This window comes from Cyphomyrmex costatus, unplaced genomic scaffold (genome assembly GCF_001594065.2).
Source record: "Cyphomyrmex costatus isolate MS0001 unplaced genomic scaffold, Ccosl1.0 scaffold998, whole genome shotgun sequence".
NCBI classification, from domain to species: Eukaryota; Metazoa; Arthropoda; class Insecta; order Hymenoptera; family Formicidae; genus Cyphomyrmex; species Cyphomyrmex costatus.
Window position 1 is genome coordinate 46,828 of NW_017280591.1, and position 25,779 is coordinate 72,606.

A 25,779-nucleotide genomic window follows, 5' to 3' on the forward strand; every position below is an offset into this window, starting at 1 on the left:
AACATTTTATCAAAGTCCGTTTGTAGAAAAAGATTATCTTGCTATTGTGGAATTTTGTATGCAGAACAATTTCTTAAAACAAAAAGCTAAATTTTACCGTTTGTTTTTACCTCAATTTGCGATTATCGGAAAGTAATTAAAAAAATGTATTATTATCTTAAATTCACGGTTAATATAATTTTTATTAAACAATAAATTAAAATTAAATTTTATTAAACTCAAAATTAATTTATTTATATTTTCTTTAAAAACAACAAAGTAACGATTCTTGGCTACCCCTGTTTTCTAAACATAAAATACTTATTTTTTTAGAAAATAAATAGAAATTTTAAATTTTACATTCAAAATTTAAAGTTAAATATTATTATTATTATTATTATCAGGTTGCATCGCCTGCCACAGTGTCACGGTGTGGTATGATCTACATGGAGCCGGTGAGTCTGGGTTGGACGCCACTTTTGATCTCGTGGCTGAACACATTACCGCTCAGTTTCACCGAGGATATTAAGAGCCATTTGAAAGACATGTACCTGCGTTTTTGTCCGCCTCTGTTGCATCTGATTCGCCGTTGTGGCGCAAAGGTCTAAAAAACTGCTTTTTCTCACGAAATTTAAAATCTTCAGATTTTTCCCAATACTCAATTCTAGATTCATGCTTGAAGAATATCAATTGTTAGGAAAAGAATAAACAAATAAACTTTGTTCGTATAACGTAAAACTTTTCTCGTTTCCGTCGGAAATTACAAGTTCTTATGGTCTCTCTGCCCGCAGGAAATGATAACGATGCCGGATGCTAATCTAACGCGCTCAGTTATGTACCTGTACGACTGCTTCCTGGACGATTTTCGCGACGAGAAGTACGTGAGCGCGCTCTCCGATTTGGACATGAGAGCGCAAGTGGAAGTGAGTCTAAATTATACTACATAAATTGTGAAACATCGGGTATTTTTTGCAGTTGTATAGTTATTTCACTTTTAAATTGGCAGAAATGTTCCAATTCACAAAGAAATACAGTTTGCTATTTTTTATTTGTCTTACCATTAATAATAATTAAACAGGAAAAAATAACAGATATAGTTACTTTTAATTCCATTTGATCCTATATATCGTATTTCTCGAAAAAATAATGCAGTTTGCGATTTTTAATTTATCTTCTTAATAATAATGATTTAAATACGCGAAAAAGTTGATACAATATTAATTTATTGACTATTAATTTTGATTTAACACCGATTTATAAATCAAAGAGATATTTAGGAATTAATTTAATTATAATTAATAATTAATATAATTTTATTAATTATATAATTATAATTTTACAATTACAGTTACATTAAACTAGTAACCAACATTAATAATCTTATGTTTATTAAATTTATACTGAATCCATCGACATCTCGATCATTTTTATAAAGCATAAAGTCATTTTAGTGAAGAAAAATATTAGTCTTACATTGGCGAATCCAGAAATTTATCAAGGAGAGGTCGCACTACCGCAAGCGAGAGAGAAAGCCTTTTTATAAAGTCAAATATAAAAAGTATATAAGATACTAAATTATTATTTAAATTACTCTCTATATTAAAAAGTATTATTTAAATGTACACTTTATAAAACGTTTTATTTAAAGTTATATTAACACGAAAGAAGAGTAATATAACAGAATCTACGTTTTTCTAAATCTATAAGGAGTTTCTCAAATTAAAAAATATTTTTGGAACATCAAAATTGTAGTATTAAGCATTTTAAAAATATTATATAACATTTCGCTATAAATATTTTTAAAAAGAAAGAGTTAAAAGGGAGATCTATAGCTTCTATAACCCTCCTTTCATAAATCCATTAGTACTTATTATCTTAAAATATAAGAACTATGAATATCAGTTATATTCTTTTCATAGGGCTGCTTCTTTTTCTCGTGCATCTGGGCAATGGGCGTCACACTGATGACCAACTATCGCGAATGGTTTAATATTCTCTTCAGAGCTTTGGCGGAACGCGAATTTCCGCAGGTAGTTCGCCAACGCTTTGGTATACAGTTGGAAATCGGCAATCCAAGGGAACCCTACATAATCTCTTTACCGAAGACCGGATCGGTCTTCGACTACAAGTATATTAAGGAGGGTAAGGGCAGATGGAAACTCTGGCTGGAGGATCTAAAGGATGTTCCGCCGATTCCCAAAGACATGCCGGTGAACCAGATCATCGTCTCTACGGTGGAGACCGTCCGATATTTCTATCTCTTTTGGTATCTCGTTCGCCACCACAAGCCAGTTCTTTTAGTCGGACCGACGGGCACCGGAAAATCTGTCTACATCATGGAGTTCCTACTGAAGAAGAACAACCCTGAGATCTTCAAACCACTCTTCGTGATATTTTCGGCGCAGACTACTGCCAATCAGACACAGGATATCATCATGAGCAAGTTGGATCGAAGGAAGAAAGGTTTGTCTTTCGATTTAGATATTAATTTCATTAAAAGACCATGGAAAAAAAATTTTGCTGAAGTATCTAAAAATTTAATTATTTACTTTGGGCTTAGTGGAACCCCCCGCAAGGGGGGGGGGCGGAACCTACTGCATCTACGCATACAACACTTTATAAATAGAAATAAGACGTTATTGATCCTTTAAACTATTTTTTAAACCTTTCCCCTGCAAAAGAGGCCGTACGACTTCCACGCGAAGCGACTTTTATTCTATTTATTTCCTGCTTGAGGGGTACACGATTTCTACACGAAATTATCACACTACCCCTTTCCCCTCTATGGGTGCGCAAAAGTGGAGTAGGTCTTGGAGGGTTAATATCAGTCTCTTGGAAGTGATTTATAGCGATCTATGTAATGGTAATGCATTTAGGTGGTATATAACTTTACTTAAACATTTTTAGCATTAAATCTTCTTGTCGGTGAAATCCATTTAAGGGCATTCATTTGACGTCATTTGGAGTATTTCTGCCAAAATTCATGATAATTGAGCGTTGGGCATTTTCGGAAGTTTATCCCTTAAAATATTATAATTATGTAGATAACGTTACTAGATTACTAAACTTTTTTTTACTGAATCCGAGGACAGGTTTCAACTTTTTTTACGAAATATGCTGGCGAGAAAAGCACGCGAGGAAAGATATAATTTATTCCAACGATAACTGAACAATTAATACATCGGCAATTATAGGTTATTATTGATGGATTAGAATCAATAAAATCACAAAATTATGAAACTAGGCGTTCGCTAATGCCATGTTGCATATATAATACATGTACTAAAACATGTTATAATAACATCGTTTCTGCAGTGCCAATAATTCAAGAATGACAAATTCGAGGACTTTCAGGAGACAAACTTTATTCGAGGACACAAAGTTCATTCCGAGGACTGTCCTCGCGGAAAATGAGAACATTTGGTAACCGTAATGTGTAGGATGCTTAACTAATTACTAATTACTGGAGTATCAAAACTTTTTGCTTATTATGCTTGAGTTTCCTACATAATTATTTTTATGGTCCAACACAATTATTTTCAGATTTGTATCTATCTAAATTTGTAGATATTTCAACAAAATTGTTCTTTCCGTGTATTATCACATTATTATTGAAGATATTATTATTAAAATTATTAAAATTATGAGTGAGAGAGAGAGAGAGAGAGAGAGAGAGAAGAGAGAGAGAGATGGAAAAAAGTCATTATATCTGAGCTAATTAAAATTTTATCGGTCTCACTATTTTTAACTATGTTGTCATTGAGAGATGACAATATCTTATTCAATATTCTATTTAATATATATAAACAAAAGAAAAATTGTTAACGCTATAGAAATTATTAAGATTACTTCCTTTAATAAAATTGAAAGAATATTTCAAACCATAAATTCTTTGCGGGAGATAGTTATAAAGCTATTTTCTAAAATGTATTTTAAACTTATTTTAAAGTAGGAGATTAAAATCTCGTTAAGCTTTTTCTTGCAAAAAAAGAAAGTTATTTTTAACATTGCTCAAGGGCATTTTAAAAAAGAAACTTTTTAAGAATTTAGAACATCTCGGGCAAAGTTAAAAAAACAATTTTTTCAGCTTCGTGCGTGATCTTGAAGCTGAAACTTTTTCGTTGAGTTTGCATGATCAAATATGGCTGTTTGAAGTATCGCCAAAAATACTTGATATAAGTTTTAGAAACAGAAGAAACAAAATGATATTTTTAGGCAAAATGTTGTTTTGAAAATAATTCTAAAATTATTGTATTACAAAGCTGGTATTTACAGTCTGTTCTTATCTTAAGACCGTCTTAAGTAATGTCTTAAGATGTTAATATAGCTCCGAGACATTACATAAGACAATCTTAAGCTTATAAGATCTTCAGACTATAATTAAGACCGTCTTATGTATAAGAACCTATCATAAATATTGGTTTAAATTATAGGTACGTTTGTAATTTTGTCACTCTTGCCATTAAAAAAAATCTTGACAGATGTTGAAGGTAGAAAAGACTTTAGGCAAAATACCGTTTTGAAAATACTTTTTATACATATTAATTGTTACATTTGTAATTGGATTACCATTTGAAGTGTTTCTAGATTTGTCGAGAAGTTCATTTATCTTTGCTTGTCATCATTATCATTATTATGATCATCATCATCATTATATAATCACCGTTATTATTTAGTAATTATTTCTGATAAGGTCTATATGGTGCGCCGCCTGGCCAGCACTGGGTGATCTTCGTAGACGACGTGTCGATGCCACAGAAGGAACAATTTGGCGCTCAGCCTCCCATCGAGCTTTTGCGTCAATGGCTTGATCACTGGACTTGGTATGATCGGAAAGATGTGGTACCGATCAAACTCGTAGACATCCAGCTGATATGTGCGATGGGTCCGCCTGTGGGCGGACGTGACGTCACGCCACGGTTCAAGCGGCATTTCGTCACTCTGGCGATCTCGGAATTTGATGACGACGTCCTGATCACTATATTTGGCAGGATTACCGCCTGGCATTTTACTACCCGTGGCTTCCCAGACTTTTTTGATCCCTGCATTGATCAGCTGGTCTACGCCACTCTGGACGTGTATAAGGAGACCAGAATGAACCTGCTACCGACCCCTGCGAAGTCACATTATCTCTTCAATCTGCGGGATTTTTCACGGGTCATTCAAGGCGTGCTGCTCTCTACTCCCGAAGCCATCATCGATTTAGTATGAAAAAATTTAAAATTATTAATATTTAATTTTACTCCTATATCTTCCTTTTTGAAGAATTTCAATTATTCTTTAAAAAGTATATCAGACTTTATTATATACATCAACTAAGTAGAAAAATGCATTATTCCGTTTAAGCTGGATCTTACAAGGAAAGGTAGTAAACAGACTTTGCCTTTATGTTTTAGTATTCTTCATTAATTTATGAGCAAGTGGTATGATGTAATATTCAAGTATTTACGATAAATTTGCATCCAAATTTCTTATTCGCCTTTTGTATGTAACTTTTTACAGAATGTAAATTTAAGTGGACAGACAACATATATAAAAAAAAACCTTATTTTATAATAATAATGTTATTTTAACGTTTGCAATTATATGAATAATATTCGCAATTCAAATAAAAATTCTATTGAAAATAGAATTTTTATTGAAAATTTCTGGTGAATTTTTATTATGTCTCGCATTAAATAAATTAGTAGAGGATAAGTACTAAAACATATTTGAACAAAATTTATTATGTATAATACATTATTGGCTTTCCTTTTGTTGCTTAACTTTTCTGTAAGTATCCACACGATAACTTTCCAGTTAATTTTTTGATATGGATTATTTGTGTTTCGAGTTAATTTTTATAACATTATTGTTATGAGTGTTTAAAAATTATGCAATTCTTATGTATTAACATCCGCAGAAAATATTTCTAAGATTGTATATTTAAAAAAATTGTATATGAATGTTATAACTAATTACTTGGTGTTCCTAATATTTAAAAAAAAAGCGAATAATTTAATCGTGTGAATTAAGGACTTTTCAGTACATAAATGATAGTATACATATGTGTATACATATGTATAATATGAAGTAATATACATATCTATTGTAGTTCTAAAAATTGTGTGTCGATTCAATTTTTGTTCTTGAAACGCAATTTTAAACTGAAATTGGGTAACATCTAAATTAAATTGTTATAAGTAATTTAATGATGCTAATAAATATCTTAAAAAACTGTAAAGAATTTCTTAAAAATATTGATATTTAAAAAATATTTATTGCATAGAATTAAATGATTTTTGTTTAATAAATTTTTAAGGTAAGTATGAAGCGGCTATGGGTTCACGAAGTTCTTCGAGTTTATGGAGATCGGTTGGTCGATGAAGCCGACAGTAGATGGCTGGTGGAACAGATCCGAAAGACTATAAAGGAGCGCATGGGCGACGACATGAATCGTCTTTTCCGGGATTTACAGGACGAGCCTGGTGCAGAAATAACGGAGGTGCATCTGCGAAATCTCATTTACTGCAATTTTCATGATCCGATCGCTGAACAGAAATTGTATGTAGAGATCCAAGATTGGGACGCTCTCGCTGAAGTGGTAGATGAATACCTCGCGGAGTACAACGATATCTCAAAGACGCCAATGGACTTGGTGCTCTTCAGGTATGTTTTTAATTAATTTCGAAAAAAAATTGATTTAATCGCATTAAATTAACATTGTAAAAGTCATACAAAGCAAATAGAGAAATCTATTCTTCTATTTAAAAAAAAATTTGTTGAATCTTACTACGTATTTTTTTTAATAATATTAAAAATCTAAACTTGCAGTAAATATAAATATTTATTTAATAAAAAGTAATAGTTAAATCAAATTAGTGATCTTTTTTTAGTGTACTAATTTAAAAAAAGTTATTAATATAATGAAAGATTACATCAAAATTACTGTCGAGAAGTCTTAGAAAATACATAAAATAGTAATTACTTAGTGGCGGAGAGAAATTTTGCTCACAGTCTACTTTTTTTTTTAAATCTTCAATACTTGGCAAAGTAGCTTAGATATTGTATAATATCTCAAATATATATTCTTATAAAATAAAAATTAATTCTACGCAATACTTGATTTAAAAAAGATCTTGAATTTATGTTTATTTTTGATGCTATCAGGTTCTAAAAATAATATTATAATATTATATATAAGTACTAAATTACGGATAGTGTTTACTTATTTTGAATGTTAAAATTACCGTAGTTAGGGCATTTACTCAAAATAAGTAATTAATCATTAATCAATTTAATACGTATGGTACTAATTTTTGTAAGGATTAAGGCTTTTGATTGTTGAAAATTTTGCAGTAAATTTGATTAAAGCGATCGATTAGACAACTAATTTAACGAATTAATTTGCTCTCAGATTTGCGATAGAGCATCTCTCGAAGATCTGCCGGGTGATGATGCAGCCGCGCAGCCACGCTCTTCTGGTCGGCATGGGCGGTTCCGGACGGCAATCCCTAACGAAGTTGGCGTCTCATATATCCGACTATGAGCTTTTCCAGGTGCAGATATCTCAGCAGTATGGCATGTACGAGTGGCACGAGGATTTAAAGAATATCCTACGGAAGAGCGCAGCGAGCGACTTGCACACGGTCTTCCTCTTCATGGACACGCAGATCAAGGAAGAGGCTTTTCTCGAAGACATCAGCAATCTGCTCAACTCCGGCGAAGTGCCCAATCTTTTCGCAGCGGATGAGAAGTCCGAGATCTGTGAGAAAATGCGGATTATTGATCGGCAGAGAGATAGGTTTGTTTTCCACGAATAGAATTAATATTCCACTGAAATCGGATAATTAAATTTTTGATTAATTAACGATAATATTACATCTTTCGTGACGTAGACTGTGTTTATTAAATCTGTGTAATAAGAGCAGAATTGTTTGAGTAATTAATAATCATGCTACCATTCTTCGAAACGTATAATAATGTACAGAAAATTTTGAATATTATAAATATAGAGAATGTTATCTCTTTTAATTTTGGTTTTTATAATTATTTTTCACGTTGATTTCTCCAAGATTTTTTTCACGTGAAATAATATATATTTATTTTAACTTATCGATAAATATTAACATAAACTGAAAGATTATAATTAGAGAGAAATTTCTTCATTGGGCAAATATAAATTTACATTTTAAAACAGATGTTTATGTTTTAAAATTTTCCTATTAATTAAGAGCGCGTTTGATGAAATTGATTAATATACTTGGAAAATCCGGATTGAAGCTCAAAACAGAAATTAATCATTTTATATATTGAGCTTTAAAGTTACTTGAGATTAAAAATCAAAACATCGGATCACAAAAAATAAAAACTACTCTGTAGGTATTGTATTATATATACAAGAAATATAGTTGATTGAAGTTTAAAATATTTCCGAAATAATTTTTTGAAAACAATTTGTTTTAGTCTGCTTAACTGATTTCACGAAGTAATTCTAAATGCCACAAGCAGAAATACAAAATATTTTAATTGAATACATGCATCAGAAATTATTCTATGCATAATTATAATGGGACGGGCATAAATATATACAATAGAACAAATTTTTTTTGATGCAGTAGGAATTTTTATTAATCTAAAAAAGAAAAAATATTTAGTTTATCAAAACACAAAGGTGCCTTCTGACACGTATATTTAATCGAAACATTTTTTTTCTAAAAAGTTGAAGCGATACCTTTTACTTTAATTTAAATACTTAAAATAATAATTAAAAAATAAAGTGGGATTGATATTAACTTATCTGAATCGTGTTTAGATCCGTTCAGACGGACGGCAGTCCGGTAGCGCTCTTCAATTTCTTCGTACAGACGGTGCGTGAGCACCTACACGTGGTGGTGACGATGTCGCCGATTGGCGATAATTTCCGCACCCGGATCCGCAAGTTCCCTGCGCTGGTGAATTGCTGTACCATCGACTGGCTGCAACCCTGGCCCGAGGATGCCCTGCTCGCGGTCGCCACACAGTTCCTTAGCGAGATTGAAATGCCGAGTGACGAACGTCATGCATGCATCGCAATGTGTCAGTATTTTCATACGTCTACGCAGGAGCTGACAAGGGATTTCCTGAGGCGGCTGACTCGTTACAATTATGTCACGCCGACGTCCTACTTGGAGCTCATCAACACGTTCAAGGATCTACTAGATCGAAAACGAAAGGAGGTACTGCAGGGTAAGAGAAGGTACGAAGCTGGTCTCGACAGATTGGACAGCACGCGCAAAGAAGTCAGCAGGATGCAACAAATTTTGGTAGCTCTTCGGCCGAAACTGCTGGTGGCTGCGAAAGATGTGGAGGGCATGTTCCTGGACGTGCAGCAACAGAGCGAGGAAGCCAGCGAGATCGAGCAGATCGTTAAGAAGGACGAGCAGGCCGCTATGGTGAGAACAAATTTACCACTGTAATATATCTCAGCATCTTTATTGTCTTTTTTGTTGATATATTATAATTATTATTATGTTAATTATTTATTTATTCATTTCTCACAAGAACTTTAATGCGTAAAAATTGTTCGATTTACAGCTTTGCTCCAAATATTAGAAGCACTTGAACTGTGTAATTATATAGAAAATTAAAAATTCAAATAACCATAACTTGATAAAAATAAGTGAATAATGAACTAAAATCGTTTTAAAAATTCTTGAATTTTACTTTTAAATTTCGTTGATTGTATTAAGAAATAAGTTTTTGTTTTGCCATGAAAAATGTCAAAAATGATCAAACTATCTTTGCTCTATATTTATCTTAATTTATTTAAAATACTAATATGTTATGCAGATTTCGCCAATTATTTTTTATGATTAGCGTGAAAAAAAGTCTTTAGAGCATTATGATACTTTGGAGAGAATTTTAATGTTAAACAGTGTGATTGAATAATTTAATTTTATATTTTACGGTTATAAGACTTTGATGCTAGTTAGAAATTGTCAAATTAATCAGTTTCTGCATTTTCAATTTTAAATCGGTGTTTATAGTCGATTTTTATATTTAAGACTGTCTTAATATGTTATGAATCAAAGAGCCTTATTAGCATTTTAAGACATTATTAAGGACAATTTTAAAATAAGAATTAACTATTAATTAACCGGTCTTATATAATCTTCTAAGTTTGTTTCCGAGATCAAGTTACTTTAATTCTTTATGTATATGGATATATTAAAACATTTTTATAATTAATTTATTTTGTGATAAATAATTTTAAATAAATTTGCGGGATTTAATGATCAATAATTATAAATACTAGATCGTTGCCGCGGAAGCCAAAGAGATCCGCGCTGAATGTGACGCGAATCTTCAGGAAGTGATGCCAATACTGGACGCGGCGAATGCCGCTTTGAATACCTTAACTCCTCAGGACATCCAGATTGTGAAGTCCATGAAACGTCCGCCGGCCGGCGTGCGATTGGTCATGGAAGCGATTTGCATACTTAAGGTATATTAAATAATTGTGAAATATAAACAATACATAAATAAATAAGTGTTGCTTTGATGCTTATTGACAGAAACAGAAAATTAATCGATGTTAAATGATATTTAGTTTCAAACTTGCATGAGTAATATAACACATAAATATTAATGTGTACAAAATACATATTTATATGGAATCTAATTGACTGTATTATTAATGTAAAATAAAACACAGACGAACAGATATTATAACACATAAATTTATAATATATAAATATTTTATTATAATATGTAATGTGGAATAATGACACATTTATACATAAATTTATGTCAAAGTTTGCTTCAAATTTGATTTTTTTTTTGCTCATTCCTTTGAAGCTGACAATTTGCAATATAATTATCGACGCTGGATCTGTGAAATTTATAATTTAATTTATATTGACTAAAACGTACAATTAAATGTATGGTTGATCCAAAATTTGTCAAAATGGGGATGTAGGTTTGTCGTAAGAAAAATTTGTTTAAGATAAAATATAAAAAGATAACTTATTAAATTATTATTTAAATTATTAGATACATTAAAAAATTATAAATTAAATATAGAATTAATAAAAGGTTGTATTTCCAATTTTATTAATACAAAAAGAAATAATATAATAGAATCTATATTTTCTATATCTAGGAGTTTGTTAAATTATAAAATATTTTTGAAATATTTTGCTATGATTTTTAAAAAGTAATTCCAAAACTATGTCTTTTCCCCCTGTCTCTCTCTTTCTCTATGCCCCTCTTTCTGTGGATCTATCAAATGACATAGTTCTCATATAAAAAAAAACAAATGCTAAATATATTTTAATAAGAACAATCCAGATTTGCAGATGGAACATAAAGAAAATTGAATTGTTTGATCTATTTGGCAAAGAGATTTATAATTGAGTGGATTCAATAGATCCAACTCCGAAAGGATTATAATTGATTGGATTTAATAAACCCACCATCAGCATCGGCGAATTAAAAATTCTTTTGAAAATTGTGCAGGATGTGAAACCGGAGAGAGTGCAGGGACCGGAGGGTCCGATAGACGACTACTGGAAACCGTCACTTCGCATTCTGGGGGACATCCGGTTTCTAGAATCGTTGCTAAATTACGACAAGGACAACATCCCGGAGCGAATCATGATCAAGATCCGCACAACAATCCTAACGAATCCGAACTTTGATCCGGAGCGTATCAGGCAGGTGTCGACCGCTTGCGAAGGTCTTTGCCGCTGGGTGTTCGCTCTGTCGGAGTATGACAAGGTCGCTAAGGTGGTGGCACCGAAGAAGCAAGCTCTGGCGAAAGCCGAAGCTGACTATTCTGCGGCGATGGAAGAGCTGACGTTGAAGAGGAACCAGCTGCAGGAAGTGCGAGAGAAATTGGCCCGACTAGAAATTCTGCTGGCGCAACGAAGAGCGGAATACCAAGCAATGACCGACGAGGTAAAGGATTGCGAAGAGAAGCTGAGAAGGGCCGAAGAACTTATCGGAGGCCTCGGTGGCGAATATACCAGATGGTCCGAGACCGCTAAGTAATGATAATATAAAGTATAACTTTTTACACGTTGAATATGTGCACACAATTTTTATTATCCAATTTAGTATAATTAGTTTAATTATATCATTTGAAAGTCACATTTAAGACCTTCAAGCTATTAACATATTTTAGTGTTGACTATAATTGACATTTTTACTTTTACGATTTATATTCTTCTTAGAGCTTTTCTTGTTTGTCTAATATCCAAAATAATTCGAAACTTTGCGATTACTAACAGATCGCTCGGAGAAGTCTATCACAGATTAACGGGCGATATCCTGATCGGTTCTGGCGTGGTGGCCTACCTCGGCGTCTTTACGATGCAATACCGGCAGAGACAGGTGGAGAACTGGGTAGAGTTCTGCACCAATCTGAAGGTAGTGTGTACTCAGGACTTCCAGCTCACGCAAGTGTTGGGTGATCCAGTACTCATCCGTGCCTGGAACATATTCGGCTTACCCAGCGATCTATTCTCCATCGACAACGCCATAATCGTCACAAATTCGCGTCGTTGGCCGCTTATGATCGATCCACAGGGTCAGGCAAACAAATGGGTGAAGAATATGGAGAAGACGTTGAATCTGCACGTCGTCAGATTAACACAGCCGGATTACATGAGGATTCTGGAGAACGCCGTGCAGTTCGGGCAACCGGTACTGCTGGAAAACATCGGCGAGGAGTTGGATGCGGTTCTAGAACCGTTACTGATGAAGCAAACCTTCAGATCCGGCGGTGCGTTGTGTATTAAAATCGGCGATAGCATCATTGAATATTCTGATAAATTTCGGTAAGTTTGTCAACTTATTCAAAATTATTATTTCGCTTTTGACATTCTAAATATAAGCTTAATTTATAATTTATATTTTATTTTTTATTTTAATAATATCTAAAATGCTTCTAAGTGAATCTAAAATTAGTAAAAATTTGATGAGATGAGAATAAATTTAATATAAACTATTTTTATTAATTTAATAATGGTATAAATTAATATTTGATATAAATTGTTTTTATTAATTTGTTATTTGTCATTAATTTTGTGTACATAAGATTTATTTATATGCTGATGGTAAAAATTTCTCCAGAAAAAGACGACATTTTGTACTTGTGTTAAAACTGACACTTGTTAAAATTTTTATTGAATTTTTAATCTGAATATTAATATGATTATGTTATTCGTGTTAAATTTCATGTTAAATTGATATCTAACATTACTCAGTATTAAAATAATACAAATTTTAAGTAACAAAAAATAACATAAAAATGATATAATTTTAAAATGTAAAATCTAAGATAAATGATTAAAAAATGAATATTAATTTGTTAATTTAACACATTAATTTAAATGTAATTAATTTTACTGAAAAAGTGTTAAAATGTTACATTGTTTGTATTATTTTTTCACATGATGTTTTATTACGTACACATATTTATTTTAACATATTCATCTTGTATTAAATTAACACAACAATTTGGATGGATCGTTTGGAAACATGAAATGTGAAAGTTTAACACAAATTTTCAACTATGTATGTGTGTGTGTGTGTGTGTGTGTGATTTCCGTAGATATTACATCACTACGAAATTGCGAAATCCACACTATTTGCCAGAAGTAGTAGTAAAAGTGACTCTGTTGAACTTCATGATCACTCCGGGCGGTCTGGACGATCAACTTCTAGGAATAGTCGTTGCAAAGGAAAAACCCGAGCTCGAATCCGAGAAAAATCAGCTGATAGTTCAAGGAGCAGCTAACAAAAAGTATAAATAAAACATCTTTTTATTTTACACATTCAATTAATCTTTACGTTATTATCTTAAAAAAAGTATTCAGTAATAATTAAATCATTGTAATGTGATTGAACAATTATTTAAATTTTTTATATTTATAAATTACTGCATGTTAAAAATATATTTATATCGCTAAGAGAGGAGCAAAATTTGTCATTAATAATTTTTATATTCATTTCATTTTTAATTGATGAAATTAAGTGTCGATAATTCCGTAATGACAGAGTGAATATATGTTGATATTAGTATTAATGAAATAAATTTTGAATGTAAATAAATAGTTTAAATTCTAAAGAGATTTGCCAATTCGCAATTCAGGATTATCGTTGCTCCGATGGACAATATTTTACAACGTTTTTCCGCAGGATGTTAAAGGAGATAGAGAATAAGATCTTGGAGGTGCTGTCCACGTCCAAACAGAATATCCTCGAGGACGAAACCGCCATCGGTGTGTTGAGCTCATCGAAAAGTCTGGCTAACGAGATTCAAACTAAACAGACTGCCGCTGAAATTACCGAGAAGTCGATCGACGCGGCGAGATTGCAGTACACGCCAATTGCAGTCTACAGTACCGTTCTTTTCTTCACAATTGGTGAGCAAGAATGCAAACAAAAACTAACATTTATTTAGTTTGAGAAAAATTTAGAAAATTTAGAAAATCGCTTAATTTAAATCAATTACTTTCGAATCAAATTTGATTAAAATCTATAAAAATGGAATATGTAGATTTATCTCTGATAATGTAAAAATAGTATTAAACTCTAATTCTTGTGGAAATTTTAATTACCTGTCTTTTAAACTCATATATTTTCGAAATTATGTTAAATTTTTAAAAATAAATATAAAATATATCTAAATATATAAATAGAAAATGATAATATATATTTAAAAATAATTATATATACTTAAAATATATTTTGTATATAATAATAATATATATTTAAATGTTTATCAAAGTCTACAAAAAATCTTATGATAATTAAACAAAAACTTACGCGAAAGTAACATTTGTCGATACAATATACCGTTCGTTAATCTTTTTCGCAGTCATGCTAGCGAATATCGATCCAATGTACCAGTACTCCCTCGCATGGTTCGTCAATCTCTTCAAGAATACGATTGACAACACTCCGCCAGTAGAGGAAATAAAGCAGCGTTTGAAGGACCTCACCAGGTACTTCACCTATTCCCTTTACGTCAACATATGCCGTTCGCTCTTCGAGAAGGACAAGCTGCTCTTCTCGCTCTTGCTGTCCGTGAACTTGTTAAACAAGCAGGGCCAGCTCTCGATAGTCCAATGGATGTTCCTGCTGACCGGCGGCGTTGGCCTCGAGAATCCCTTTGCCAATCCTACCGAATGGCTGCCAGCGAGGTCTTGGGACGAGCTTTGCCGATTGGACAGCGTGCCAGGATTTACGGTAAACTTCCCGGAGATGATCATTAATTAAAAAGAAAGAAAAAAAAGAAAAAGAAAACTAAAAATAAATCCATAAAAAGACGATAAAAATAATCAATGAAAGCTCAATTCGAATGTCAAACATTTATTGTTGAAATATTAATAATATTTCATAATTGCGAACGACAATTTTATCATAAACGTTTTGTGAATTTTGGTTCTCTTCTGTGCAATAAAAATTATATAGCAAAAAAAATTGCAAAAATTGAATTAAAAGATAGCAAAAACGAGCAATAATATATGTTACAATATAGGCTTAATAAATTAAATTTATTTTCTGTTAAAATATAGATATAATAAAACAATATGGAAATATAATAATAATCGCGTATAATAATAACATCCGCGTTTGACTTGTGCTGTTTTCACCTTCTTTTTGTGGTTTTTCAAAATTACGTTAACGTTAACATAAACATTTTCTGTAAAAAGTTAATAATTAAATATCTTTGTCAAAGCTAATAAAAAAATTCTTTGCGAATATTAATCGAATATCTTCATGAAATTTAGCAGAATTTCTTAACCTTTTTTATTGATTCATTAGAATAAGTTTTACTTATTACGCAACAAGATCGTTTTTATAATTCGTGAATCAGGGAATAAGAGAGTCGTACACAAGAAATATCGATGAGTGGAAAAAGATATTTGATCACAAGGAACCTCATACTACAACTTTTCCTGCTCCTTGGAACAAATTGAGCAGCTTCGAGAAGATGCTGGTGCTTCGTTGCATTCGTCCTGACAAGATAGTACCGGCGGTGCAATTATTCGTCGAAGGTAAAGTTATGTTAAAAAAGAAAGGAGGTCACTAAAATCTAAGAATAGATCGACCCAGATGAAGAATATGGTACGGGGAATCTGGGGCAGGCCGTACATTTTGTGCGAAAGGGTGAAATTAAATTCTTTGCAACAATAGGAAGTAGGTCCCTCTATAATGCTAATCCCTTCATACCTTCTTTTCCCCCGTCATAAAATACGAGAGAAATTTTATATATAATGCAGCCAGGAGAATTCTTGAGAACTGAATTGTTAAAGCCAAAACTATTCGTTGTTACTTTACTTTTACCTAAATTTTGGATCACCTGGTAGAACAATTAGGCCATCAATACATCGTGCCACCGCCCTTCGATCTGGCGGCGTCTTTCGCGGACTCGCATTCCTGCATCCCGTTGATATTCGTCCTGACACCCGGCGCGGATCCCATGGCGATCCTTCTGAAGTTCGCTGACGATCAAGGCTTCGGTGCCAGTAGGCTGTTCTCCCTATCTTTGGGTCAAGGTCAAGGGATTATAGCCGAGGGTCTCATTGATGAAGGTGTAAAAAACGGCACGTGGGTGGTGCTGCAAAATTGTCATGTCGCCAAGACTTTTATGATCACTCTGGAAAAAGTAATTTTTTATACTAATTGTATAAACTATTCTGCAATGAGGGATTATACAGTTGAGATTTGTGTTAAATTTAATATTTTACGTATTCCTGAAGATCCACCTCAATTTTTATGTTAATTTCATTTTTAAAAGATGGGAAAGTCTTAGAATAGTGGCATTAAAACAGTGTCATTTTAATGCACGGAATACAATGAAATAATGAATTATAACATATTTTATTTAAAGAAAAGCTGTAAAATTTAAAAAATAGGCTTCTGTCCTTTAAAGATTAATGTATGATGATATATTATTCATGTATTTAAAAAGAAATAATTTTGTGTTAATTCCAATGAGAAACAAGCCTCAACGATCAAGCTGGTTTTTTATTTTTATTTTTATTTCTCACGATCCTATAAGATTTAATATCGTTTGTGTTAATTGTTTATTTGTTCATAAATTTTGTTATTTTAATACTGAGAAATTTTGAATATTAATTTAAATTACGGATATGTTAAACATTAAATACAAAAATTTAAACAAGGATTCTTACACAAATACAAAATATTCTTTATTGTGTAACATCACGTATACTATTTCAATTAAAATTACGTTCTCTTAAAAAGTTTAAATACAATCTTAATTTGGAATCACATAATTTTTACTTTTCGGGAACATAACAAATTTATTAAATTTTATAATTTAGTTTTTTTATGAATATGTTAAAAACCTGCATGCTGAAGGATATTAAATTTATAATTAGATTTAGGAGTATTTAATATTCATTACATTTTTTAACTTAAATATATAACTATTACAAATTTTGTATTGCTTCTAATTCTTTAATTTTTAGCTACCTATTAGAAAATATGTTTTCGTCACGTAGTTTCATATACTTTTTTTGCATTATCTTTTGTTGCATTATTTACTGTTCTATTATTTTTATTTTATTACATTTAGATATGCGAGAGTTTTACGAAGGAAACGGTACACCCCGACTTCCGTTTGTGGCTGACGAGCTATCCGGTCGAGCACTTTCCTGTCAGTGTTCTGCAAAACGGAGTGAAGATGACGAACGAGCCTCCCAAAGGACTTCGCGCGAATATCTTGCGGTCTTTTCATCAGGTAGAGGCAACATCCCATTTCGCCCCCTCCAAGAAGATAAGAGATTAATTCTGAGAAATTCGTTTTTTAAATATCGCGGCAGGATCCGATATGCGATCTCGACTTCTTCGATACGTCGAAACAGCGGGTGACTTTCAAACGGCTGCTCTTCTCGCTCTGTTTCTTTCACGGCATCGTGCAGGAGCGACGGAAGTTCGGGCCGATCGGCTGGAACAATCAGTATGAGTTCAACGAGACAGATTTGCGCATCAGCGTGTTACAGCTCAAGATCTTACTCGATCAGTACGACAACGTTCAGTTCACCGCGTTGAAGTATCTCACTGGTATCCGAATTAAATTCTGCTGTTTCTCTCTTATCTAAATTTTTATATTACACCCCTCACATGCAACGCGTGCGCGAATAAAATTTTCACATTAAGAAAAATATAAAAATAAATATATTAAAGATAGATAATGGAGGTTCATGTTTTTTAATTAGATTTAAAATTAAGCCGGAAATTTAGTTTACATTAATAATATAATGGACATAAAAATAAATGTGTTAAAAATTGATAATGAGATTCACAAAAATAATCTTTTTAGACTTGAAATTAAGTTGAACATTGACTTTAACATTAATAATGGAACTTGATTAAAAATAAATATGCTCAATCTTATATAAAAATATAAAAAGTATAATATATAAAAAATAAAAATTATATTTATAAATTCTTTGGAGTGACCTAATTTCAAAAGAATAAAAATAATTATTATTAATCTTAAAAATGGGTGGCTTAATTTTTAATCTTTAAGAGTGGGATCCATTCTAAAAGTTTTAGAGTATTAAATATATTACATTAATATAAAATATATAAATATATTATACATTAACGTATACAACAAAAAATGTTTATATTAAATTCAATGGATTAAATTAATTAATGTTAGAAATAAACGAATTATATGGACAAAAATGTTCAAAGCATTGGTAAGCAAACAACAAGTTTTCATCAGCGCGTCCCCTAATCCTCTATTTTTTCAAGGCGAATGCAATTACGGCGGTCGTGTGACCGACGAGTGGGACCGACGGACTCTGAACACGATCCTAACACAATTCTATCACGAGGACGTGATCGTGGCCGATCAGAAATATCTGTTCGATCCCAGCGGCCTTTATTATATACCGCCAGTCAGCGAATACAGTCAGTTCCTGGATTACGTGAGAGAATTGCCGATGACCACCATGCCTAGTGTATTCGGCATGCACGAGAACGCTGACATCATTAAGGATCAGCAGGAGAGCTACTTGATGCTGTCCTCCATTTTAACTACTCAGGTATTAAATCGAGCATCGAGATTGATTGTTACACTTCTACGGTTCTCGAGATAAGGAGAATTTATCGCATGCTTATAAACATGTTCTGGTCGATTCGAAATAAATTATAAAAAAGGCGGTGAAGTATAATATAAAGAGCATATATGAACAATTTTGCTCAAGTATCTAAAAATTTAACTAAATATACAAATCTGAAAATAATTTTAATGGACTACGAAAATAATTATGTAAGAAATTCAAGTATGTTGAGTAATGTTGAAAAAAAGCTTCGATATTCTAGTAATCAGCTTAATTGTCTCATTAAGGTAAGATGATACAATTTCGAATATGATACAATTTTAAACGAAATAAGATTTGAATCCAATTTTCAAAGTTCGATTTTTTCCTGTTCATTTAATCTTCGAAAATTGGATTTAAATTTTATTTTGTTCAATATTGTAATTATATTATGGAATTCAAAATTATATCACCCTATTGTATAATTATTTTGATAACAAACAACAAAATTATTTTTAGATTTGTATTTAGTTAGACTTCTAGTAAAAATTCAATTAAATCATTTTTAGTAAGTATAATACAAATAACTTTAAATAAAATAAAACGTTCCAATTTAAATAAAATGTTTTACTTTCCTATAAAAGTGAAATACTTTAATAATATATTCTATTAAATAAAATATTTTTAAATATATTTTCATAATTTCATATAAAATTTAATACATTTGTATTCTCAATTTCGGAGATATTCTTCTTATAAAACTTTCGTAATCGTTCTCTGAATAGTGTTGCATAAGAATTAAAGTTTTGAGCGCCATAAGGTGAATAATATCCGCTCTTGTATAATTTATTGACTTTTTCCTTTATCTTCATTTAATTTCTCGATTCTTCCATTACGACGGAATAACGAGATTCCTGTTATTTTTTCATCTTTGCCCAGAATATTGAGGAGATCAAAGTAAGTAATATTTATTTAAGAAAGTTCTTACGCTTGATGATGTAAATAACTGAATAACAATGTCGTTCTATTTTCACGCGATTAGCGTCAAGGAGGAAAATCAAGGAAGACGGTAATATTTTTACTATTATTGCAATCCAAAAATTTCAAATACGTTATTGAAATATTTATGTAATAGAATTAATCCCAGAAAGAATATTAGCTAAAACAAAAGAAATAAATAAAACATTTCAATAAAACCCGAAGTTGAACGTGTATAGAAAGTATAATAGAAATTATATGTTTCCATTCTTGAGATTTAGGTTTTCTTCATACAATATATTATTAAGGTAAACTAGGGTAAGATGGCCAAACGGATAAGATGGCCATAGTCTTTCAGAACGACTACAAAAACGCTCTACTTAACGATTATTAAAGAAATTACAACCTATGGCTATCTTATCCGTATGGCCATAATATCCTAGTTTACCCTAGTTATTTTAATTGTAGAAAATCTTAATTTTATTTTTTAAATTCTTGTTATAATATATTCTTTTTTATGAAAGTTATGGGTAATGAAAGTTGGATGGGTAATGAAATTGGGTATGCTATACACAGTGTATCGACAAACTAGTAGGGTATGGTATTTTTTGAAAGGTTAAATATAGAGGCGTTTTATTAACTTGACATTTATACTTTTGTTTTCATTTATTTTGATCTTTTTAATCTTATTTTTATATTTTAATATGAGTTCCTCTATATATTTATTTTTTACTTTTTACATTATTTTATTACTTGCAATAAAAAGGAATACAAAATTACATTCGAATATATGGAAATAATACTATGAAAGAATATTCACAATATCTATTAAAATTAACAACATTATTAAACTTTGCGCGTCGAGTCTTTATTCTTCAATCTAAGTTAAACGAAGTCCCTACTTAGATATCTGAGTTCTCTAATAGAATTAAAACAGTGCGGCGACCTCGTCAAAAGTTTACGAGCGTCCCGCGCTAAAATATTCTGATTTTCATCAGGACACCGGTCGTGCAGAAGTGGACGCCGAGAAATCGCAGGATGAGACTGTTTACGGCGTCGCGGCCGACATTCTGTCGAGGTTGCCGCAGGACTACGATCTAACGGCTGCTCTGGACAGATACCCCACGCTGTACAAGCAGAGCATGAACACCGTACTGGTTCAAGAGATGAGCAGATTCAATAAACTCCTGCAAACCATCCGGAGCAGTCTAGTGAACATCCAAAAGGCGATCAAGGGTAAAGTTCTTATGTTTCTTGTTTTGTGTTCTTTCTAAATTTTACTTGTACTCGTTTAGGCCTGGTAATAATGAGTCCCGATCTCGAAGAGGTCTTCTCGTCAATCATCATCGGCAGAATACCCAAGGTGTGGATGATGAATTCTTATCCTTCCCTGAAGCCTCTTGGCAGCTATGTATACGATTTTCTGAAGAGACTGAATTTTCTTCAGGTAATATTAGGAGGAAATATATTTTGAACCACTTTATCTGTCATAAAAATTGAACATCTCTAATTATATTATTTCTTAGCTCTCTGTCACTCTTTTAATTAAATCATAACATTAAGCAAAAGCAGATTATATATTATATGATTTATTAGGATTTTAAAACTACAGCTTTTCGATTTTAGAATAAGTTGTATTAACTTTAACATAATATATTATTATATATAACATGACACGTATTTATTTATATAAAAATTATTATTTTGTTATATAAAGCCGTGTAGTTGGGAATATTATATGCATTGTTAAATTTACAATGTCAAATTATACTCAATTTATTTTTAATTATTTTCATTTATTTTAATTATTTTTAATCATTTCTATAAATCGCCATTATTTCTACTCAATATGTATATCGTCAATTAAAAGATGTGTTAACTAAAATAATATAACTAAAAAAAAATATATTAATATGATTTATTATTTATTAAGTGCATATAATATGAACGTGAATGTTTATTTCGAAATCACAACAGATATGAATTAATTTGCATTTAAATACACGTGAAAGTTAAAAAAATAAAATGTTATTTTTTAAGTTATTTATGTTATTTAAGAAATTTACTATTGTCATATTATAAAATTTTTACTATTGATATCTAACGGTGTATTTCGTAATAGATTTATTTATATAATAAAAATTGTAATTGTTTAAATTTATCTTAATTAATGATTAAAGTATATAAGCAACTGGCGTTTTTAGGGGTTGGTACACGGAAGATCTTCACGTAAATGTTTCATATTTCGTAATAAATCAGACTTAGTTATAGAACAAGAACTTTAGCCATTTAAAATTATCTTAATGATTACATAACGATCAAAATGAGTAATTGTCTCTTTTAGACTTGGTACAGGGAAGGTCCTCCTACGTCATTCTGGATTTCCGGCTTTTACTTCACGCAAGCGTTTCTCACCGGTGCCCGTCAGAATTATGCGAGGAAGTATTCCATTCCCATCGATCTCTTGGTTTACGATTTCTTCCCCTTGAAGAATACAGTTTTCGAAAATCCGCCGGTAGACGGAGTATACATTTATGGGTTATTTCTTGACGGTGCTCGCTTCAATATGGCTACAATGAAGCTCGACGAATCCTTCCCAAAGATCCTTTACGATGCCGTGCCTTATGTAAGTGAACACAAAGCAAAGTTCAATCTCTTCAGCTAAATTCGATGCTTCTCGAGCAATGCTCGAACGACTCAAATTTCTCTGTGAAAGGACGCAGCTTCCTTGAAAAAGAGATGTTCTGAAACTCTCCCAGAAATGCAGTGTACGCTTTTCTTGGCCATTTGAATTTTTAATTGAGCAATGAAACTTTAAATAGTTTAAATGTTAACAGAACAGAACAAATTATGATAATGTCAAAATGATATTAAAGTGAATCGTAACTGAAAAATGATTTTAAATAATCATTTTAAATAACCATTTATTCATTCTTCCTCTTTAATTTATATTTTCAGATTAGCTGTTTTTCACTTTCGCAGTTCTTATATTGATTTTAATTAATATTATTGGTTAACTTAATTCTATACTTTTATTTTCTTTATTCATATATCTTTTGTATTGTTACAAATTAAATTAAATTTTTCGCATATCAATTTATCTACTTAACACTATACATATACAATTTCTCTGTCATTGCAAATTATCACTTTATACTTTATACATTTATAAGTATTTTTCATAATCGCTTGTTATGTCGGTAAAGTAAAAAAAGCATTTTGTTTTATATCACTTGCAATTCATTACTATTATATTATTGTTATTATTTTAATTTATTGTGATTTTCAATCGTAATTTCTTGTAAGCTTAGACTTTACAATGTACAGTATGAAATCATGTAAAAGAAAGTTGCACCCCAAAAGATATAAAGCATATCAGCATGTTAGACCTATTCTTTTTAGTTGAACTTTTTGCTTGGTTCATTTTTTTTTCGTCATGTTGGACAAAAAAAAAGATAAACCGTGTAAAAATTCAACTCAGAAAATTGAACTTTAAAACGAAATTAACAAAGGTGAGTCAAGCATGAAGTTTTTTTTTCTCATATAGTTGCTTTAAAAAAAGCACTAATTTCGTGTCTCTGGTACATTACCCTTTAATGATATTGTTTAAAAAAAATATTATGACTTTATTTTGATGTTATAAAAGTGAAAATAATGATCTTTACAAAATTTGTTTATTGACATTAAGAATCAAAATAAAATCCTTTTGATATTTTGTTGACTTTTATGTGTTTCTTAGCTTGAGCCTCTAATAGCATCGTTTCGTTTGAGAAAAACGTCAACTTGTCGCATGTATTACGCTTTCAGATCTGGCTGATGCCGGTGACGAAGGACCAGGTGCGGGATAAAGACACGTACACGTGTCCTGTGTACAAGACTAGTGAGCGGAAGGGTGTGCTGTCGACCACCGGCCATTCAACCAACTTCGTCATCGCGATTTGGCTACCGACGTCGCATCCGCCGGAACATTGGATCCTGCGTGGCACAGCCATGCTGTGCCAATTGTCAGATTAATACGTGAACGCTTTTCTGATAGACGGGAAGATCCTTAAGAAACTGAACATTTTAGTGACCTTGCCGTTGAAAATACATACGTCGCCTTTTTTACTTTCTTCAACAAATTAAATTCCTTTAACTGCTTCAGCAAAGAATAATCAATTTTTCTTTTCAGAGATCTGAATTTATTTAAAAAAAAAGAATTAAATTATGATAATCAATTTTTGTGCAATATTAAGCTTTTGTATAATTTTTGATTAAGAAAAAATGCGGATGTATATATACTCATCCGTAACTTTTGCAAAATTTTAATGATGGTAGAATGATGGAGAATTTCCGTCTCAGAATATACATACTCTGTCTTTGAAAACTAGAACGTAAGAGAGAAACGGTATAAATAATTGTCACTAGTTATTAAACAGTATATTCATATTTACTTTAAATAAATAAGACATTTATAAAATACTGCTTCTATAACAGAAAAATATTTCTATTAAAATTTTACATAAAAAAGATCTTTTCGAATATACTTATAATAGAATATATTTTATATCTATAAATGTTATTTAGACAGATTTTTAAAATCAAAAATTTTGCATAAAGGAAAATAATATTACACAAAATTATTACTTAACAACGCTATTTCCTATTGTTTAACAATATCACAAGAAAGAAATATCGACGAAAGTACAGGAAATTCGAATAAAACTCCAAAAGCGGTCGACCATCCGTTAATTAAACTCGTCAGGAATTCTCGTCGAATTCTCGTCGATCTCCTTTCGCGTCGTCGTCATCATCGTCGGTGGCGAGCATTTTCGCCGGTGCTTCTCCTCGTGTTATTCCGCGAGCCGTGTTGCACAGTTGCCGGTATTTATTATGTGGAATATGGCGCTTTCGGGGGTGGAATAGTAGGGGGTTGTCAGAGGGGAAAGAGAGAGGAGTTGAGCTGCCACGGGGGTGGCGGGGTGGCTACAGCGGCTTGCTTGGCGGCACCCTGTCTACCCGGACCGAGATCGCCGGAGGCTCGTTGCCTAGCGACCCCGTATTGATCTCATCCCGTGTGCTCCGTCTCTACCCCCCTATCCCACGCGAGCATCTCCCTTCCTCTCCTTCTCTCTCCCTCTCTCGTTTTCTCTCCCTCTGTCTCTTTCCCGTTCGCTTTCTCTCTATTATTTTCTCTCTTTCTCTCTACCTATTTATCTGTCTCTCTTTGTCTCTATCTCTGTCTCTTTCTCTCTCTCCCACTCTCCGGTTACGTTTCAGTTGCGATTATTGCGCGAAACATATTTCTCATTGTATAATTTTACGTCTCACGCGCGATGTCCCTGGATGTTGCGCGTGTTTCGCAAACCAGGCTGAAAGTTTTCCCGCGAAGAAGCGCGGAATTATTATTTCTCTCCGGCTGTCCCCTCTGTCCCTCTCTTTCTCCTCGCCACGATCTGAAACTTTTGCGTCTTTTTTGTTAGCTTCCGCAGAGCTTTTTCGATCAGATGTTCTACGCTTTTACAGGTGAATTATCAATTCTCGGTTATTTAATTCTGTATATTGTTCCTTAGTTTACAGTCGAGAAAGAGAAATAGAGAGAGAGAGAGAGAGAGAGAGAGAGAGAGGGCGGGGGAGAGAGAGAGAGAGAGAGAGAGAGAGGGACCATCAATATAGCTAGTAAATTTATCCAGTTTACAATTATTCTCTTTCCAATTTGCTCAGATTCATTTATCTTTCGTCCACCTGCAGCCATTTCGTCCCTTCCCATTTGCCGTTCTTTATTTTCCTC

At 32.1% G+C, this 25,779-nt stretch overlaps 1 protein-coding gene across 1 annotated transcript in view; it reads left to right on the top strand.

The window, feature by feature from the left end:
* Positions 1-24,023, top strand: part of Dhc36C (Dynein heavy chain at 36C) — a 38,164-nt gene extending 14,141 nt beyond the window's left edge. The window contains exons 17-38 of the mRNA XM_018550477.1: positions 384-581; positions 771-902; positions 1,899-2,442; positions 4,673-5,184; positions 6,281-6,627; positions 7,376-7,762; positions 8,774-9,392; positions 10,256-10,444; positions 11,458-11,987; positions 12,231-12,779; positions 13,556-13,747; positions 14,143-14,369; positions 14,825-15,195; positions 15,827-16,007; positions 16,320-16,618; positions 17,555-17,719; positions 17,802-18,042; positions 18,742-19,034; positions 21,008-21,245; positions 21,305-21,456; positions 22,354-22,635; positions 23,817-24,023. Of these exons, the coding sequence (XP_018405979.1) occupies positions 384-581; positions 771-902; positions 1,899-2,442; positions 4,673-5,184; positions 6,281-6,627; positions 7,376-7,762; positions 8,774-9,392; positions 10,256-10,444; positions 11,458-11,987; positions 12,231-12,779; positions 13,556-13,747; positions 14,143-14,369; positions 14,825-15,195; positions 15,827-16,007; positions 16,320-16,618; positions 17,555-17,719; positions 17,802-18,042; positions 18,742-19,034; positions 21,008-21,245; positions 21,305-21,456; positions 22,354-22,635; positions 23,817-24,023 (6,855 nt within the window). The remainder of the gene's footprint in view (positions 1-383; positions 582-770; positions 903-1,898; positions 2,443-4,672; positions 5,185-6,280; positions 6,628-7,375; positions 7,763-8,773; positions 9,393-10,255; positions 10,445-11,457; positions 11,988-12,230; positions 12,780-13,555; positions 13,748-14,142; positions 14,370-14,824; positions 15,196-15,826; positions 16,008-16,319; positions 16,619-17,554; positions 17,720-17,801; positions 18,043-18,741; positions 19,035-21,007; positions 21,246-21,304; positions 21,457-22,353; positions 22,636-23,816) is intronic.
* Positions 24,024-25,779: the final 1,756 nt, after the last annotated feature.